General features: G+C 40.7%; 1 protein-coding gene across 1 annotated transcript in view; it reads left to right on the plus strand.

The window, feature by feature from the left end:
- The window catches only part of tmed10 (transmembrane p24 trafficking protein 10), a gene marked incomplete at its 5' end in the record, with an annotated part of 5,028 nt that extends 573 nt beyond the window's left edge, over positions 1 to 4,455 (plus strand). Inside the window, 4 exon segments of the mRNA XM_035678514.1 lie at positions 635 to 755; positions 1,201 to 1,274; positions 2,911 to 3,037; positions 4,155 to 4,455. Of these exon segments, the coding sequence (XP_035534407.1) occupies positions 635 to 755; positions 1,201 to 1,274; positions 2,911 to 3,037; positions 4,155 to 4,276 (444 nt within the window). The 3' untranslated portion in view covers positions 4,277 to 4,455.
- Positions 4,456 to 4,461: the final 6 nt, after the last annotated feature.

Genomic DNA, 4,461 nt, shown 5'->3' on the forward strand with positions numbered 1-4,461 from the left:
AGTGAACAGCCACTGTGTCGACCACTGTGCGTGTTTATTTCACATGAGTCGTGTGCTATGTGCGGTGAAGTGATCCCATATGTGTCCTCGGCTCTGCTGCTGTTACACGTCAGTCTTACCGTCCATTCAACACAAAGCTAGCCGCATTAGCACATTAGCCATTTATAATGCATGTCAACGACAGCTTGTGTGTGCTGTTATTAAAATCAACGCGGTCTGAATATTCTCCTCGTGTGTGACACAGGAGCTTAAATCCTCGCATTGATTCCTGATAGTTGTGTTGGTAAATCAGGTCTTCGTGATTTAACAGCTGTCAAAATAAAGAGCACGATTAATGGTTTGGAGGTGATTATTAGTCTTGATGAGTGTTTATATCAGTTTTTTGCTGTCTGTCTGGGCTACAAGTAACTGTTGGTTTTATAATATAATTTAATCTGTTGATTACTTTTTCAATTAATAGATGACTATGAAATCCCCAAGAGCCATATGCAATCAGCTTAACCTCACCATCAAAGCACTCATGAGACAAATCCTCTCATTTTAGATGCTAGAACCAGAGATGATTGAATAACTATCAATATATGAGTCAACTCAACAGTACAGTTCATATGTGTGTCATTGTTTACTTTTGTAGATCACAGATTCCTCCAGTCACACTCTTTACTCCAAGGAAGATGCAACAAAAGGAAAGTTTGCGTTCACCACAGAGGACTATGACATGTTTGAGGTGTGCTTCGAGAGCAAGTCACCCATGGGTAAGTGTGTTAACCCCCAAAAGCAGGCAGCCCGCAGGCACAGCATTATAATTTATTGTGAGGAACGCTCACCGAAGGCAATGGCATTGTTTGTCACGGACACAAGAAGACGATTAGTTTGTGTTAATCTTTGGAACAAGAGCAAAGATCTGAGTGTTTATAATTAACATTGTGCTCCATGTTGTTTTTATAAATAAACACACAGTGACATTTAACCCTTTTAGTGGTATTTTTGTTGTTGTGATATAAACTAGATGGTTATGAAATTAGAGATGTGAATTTGTGAAAATGAAGGAATGATAAGAAGCTAATAATGATCCATTCAGAACAATGATAAATGAAGGTTTTTGCAATTATGGAACTAGACCAGGTCTATATAATTATGAGTCAACATCATTTAATTTGGTTAATTGCATATGATGGTAAAACTTTTTTTTTTAATCAGGGACTGGAAGAGTGCCTGACCAGCTGGTCAATCTGGACATGAAGCATGGTGTGGAGGCCAAAAACTATGAAGAGGTAAGTGTTAGCTCGCTTTTGTAGAATGATACCAATACTGCAGATAAAGAGCGCCTGCAGTTTGTAGAGTAGGTCAGTGGATGTAGATCACTGGTGTTGCAGCAGTGGTTTCACTACATATCTTCATTATTCCAGTTTGAAAAACTACAAAGGCACATGCTCGTTTTAGCTGATTGCCAGCAGCAGCAGGTGTTAGAGGGCCCCCAAATGTCCTATATACAACCCAAACCTTGAGTTGAAGTTCTCAGAATATGGTTCTGGACTGAATTGCTTGGTTAAATGTGCAGTACACTAATAGTCAAGATAAAGGCCCATTGTGAAACATTATAATGACGTCGAGGTGCCCCAGTATAGAAGAGGTTTATTTTACCTCCACATTATTCAAATTTTTTTTTTTTTTACATAGGCACACATCAGTGTACATCATCACTTCCATATCTTCGTAGTCCGTCTGAGAATGGATAGCGCTGTGGTTGCCTCAGGCAACACTTAAAAATAAGTGCAGAAGAGATAAAGCCCTGTGAGCTGAGAATCACCCCCCTGCCCACACATGCTGCAAGAACATGACGTTCTGTTCTGCTGCGGGATTGCGGAGGTGATTGTTCAGGGAGAGCTCAAGTGGGCATGCCTATCTGTGGGAAGGAGGGTGGAGCTGAAATTACACATGTATTCACCTACGTAGATGGGTGTGTTACTTCAGAACAAATTTGCAAGTAGTTCAGATGATGTCTTGGTATTTGGTTAATGTTCTGGAAGGATTTCCTGTCTGTTACACAATGTTCGAGAATGTTTACTTGGCAGATGTAAACCGCATGATCCAGTTTGTCTTTGTTCTCTGCTTATTTGAATCCATTTGCATGTTGCATATCTGGCAGATTTTACTTTTTGAGTCCCTAATGGGAAAACGTCCATGTCGGAGCCTGCTGCACAGTTTAAGGTTTGGTTCATTTATTCCACACCAAAAAGAAAGACAGAGGCATTGTTTCTGTTTAGTTTTGTCCCTTTAGACGACATACAGACTGCAGACATTGACAGTTATAAACATACGCCACATGGACTGACAGGTAATCTATTCATTGGGCAGTTTTAGTGACCTCTCCTCCATAATCGACAATCAACAGCAAGTCGTACTCAAAGAGCACAGGCAGAAATAGTTGTAATAATAATCATTATTGGCTCAGACTGCATCTTGCATTGTAAATTAAAAAAAAAAGACTTATCCTGCGCCACCGCACAGGAGGAAATGGTTGCCATAATCATCAGAGAAATCTTGTAAATTAGTTCTCTTTAGCAGTTAAATTTGTACACGTCACACATTCATATTACATATTCCTGTGATTGGTCCATTTTGTGTTTTCACCACAAACCAACCGAACCAGAGTTCGTTAAAGACACACCTTCTAAGGCGGTGCAGCTGTTTGCTTCACATGGCAGTTTTCTCACCTGCCTACAAGAGTAAATGAGCAAACACCATTTATTTAACTGGGTGTGCGCCCAGCCTAAGAGTGACACCTGCTGGACAAAGGTTATAATGACACTGTTCAAAGAGTAGTTCTAAGTTTGTTTGTTTTTCTACCATTGGCTTCTCAGGCATCAAGTTTCTGTGGTTGTAGCAGCTTCTGTTTTGTCCCTGCAGATTGCCAAGGTGGAGAAGCTGAAGCCTCTCGAGGTCGAGCTGAGGCGACTGGAGGACTTGTCAGAATCTATCGTAAATGACTTTGCTTACATGAAGAAGAGAGAGGAGGAGATGCGGGACACCAATGGTAAGAAAACTGCAATTAGTCATTTGCTGAAACGGCACACAAATGATCACAGGGAAAGGACAATTGATTAGTCCGTAAGTGGTAAACCTCAGTGAATGTACACGCTTGACAAGCCCAGCAGACACTGCTTAATAAGGTCAGAGTGTGGATTTGAACCCTGAACCCTGCAAAATGTCTGCCTTACTGGTTTCTGTTTGACATCCTGTTTGAGGGGGGGTTCATGACGCCTAATTAATTGCCTGAACAAACAACAAACAGGCTTTTAGATGAATTTTTGGCTGTCTCACAGTTTGAGCAGTTGCAGGATCCATTTTCCCCACATGGCTACTGTCAAAATATCTCTTACAGACTGTAGTGAGCTTGTTATTACTTGAGTAGTATTTGACATGTGTGATGTGAATCATTGTCTCAAATTGTTCTTATTTTAAATAATGAATATAAATGTTTCCATTATCCTTTTTAGTCACTGGTTGAGTTGCAGTTTCGTGTTTATTTCTAGCAGTTGGATCAATTTGCAGTCAAAAATACATCAGCGCTAATGCCAACCATACTTTACATTCATAGCCGTAGTGCACGGTAATCCTGCCTTTCTCTTGTTTTTTCAACTTTGTTGAGGACACAGTGTTCCTTGTTGTGTTTATTGGATTTGTGAATGGACAAAATGGCAATTCTGGCTGTGCAGAAAGGCCAATTTAAAACATGTAGTGACTCAATGTACAAGATTAGCTACATGAGTGTCAGGTTTTAATTAAAGGCCTAGTGTGTAACATTTAGAATGTGTAGGCAAAAATTGGATATAATCATAGTTATGTTTTCATTAGTCTATAATCACCTGAAAATAAGAATCATTTTATTTTTTTGTTACCTCAGAATGAATGTTTTTATCCAGAGAAGGTCCTCTTTCACAGACACTGCCATGTTAAGCCACCATGTTTCTACAGTAGCCCCGAACAGACAATCCAAACACTGACTCTAGATAGGACCTTTGGCGTTTTCCGCTGCCACTGTTGTTTCTCATATGTGCTTGAAGAGTAAAGTTGTCTCTTTTTTTTTGTTGGTTAATTAATTGTTTAAAAGAAGTCACTGACTACCCCTCTGCTTTTTCATCACTCTCCAGAGTCCACCAACACACGTGTGCTGTACTTCAGCATATTCTCCATGTGCTGTCTCATTGGGCTGGCTACATGGCAGGTCTTCTACTTGCGGCGCTTCTTCAAGGCAAAGAAGCTGATCGAGTAGAGCGGCCCCTAGCTCCTGACCTCGGGGGAAGCTGCCTGCCAGTCAGCCAACACATCCCAACATCCACCCTCTTTGGACTAGCTTCAGCAAACAACAGCAAGTGGGGTTGAGGGGCTCAAATTCTAGTTTTCACAGCTGTAAGAGAAAAAGTACCAAGGTTGTCCTCTGAAAAACGATTCACCTGC

The sequence above is a fragment of the Morone saxatilis genome, unplaced genomic scaffold (assembly GCF_004916995.1).
Source record: "Morone saxatilis isolate NCDOM2014 unplaced genomic scaffold, NCSU_SB_2.0 Contig7, whole genome shotgun sequence".
Taxonomy (NCBI): domain Eukaryota; kingdom Metazoa; phylum Chordata; class Actinopteri; family Moronidae; genus Morone; species Morone saxatilis.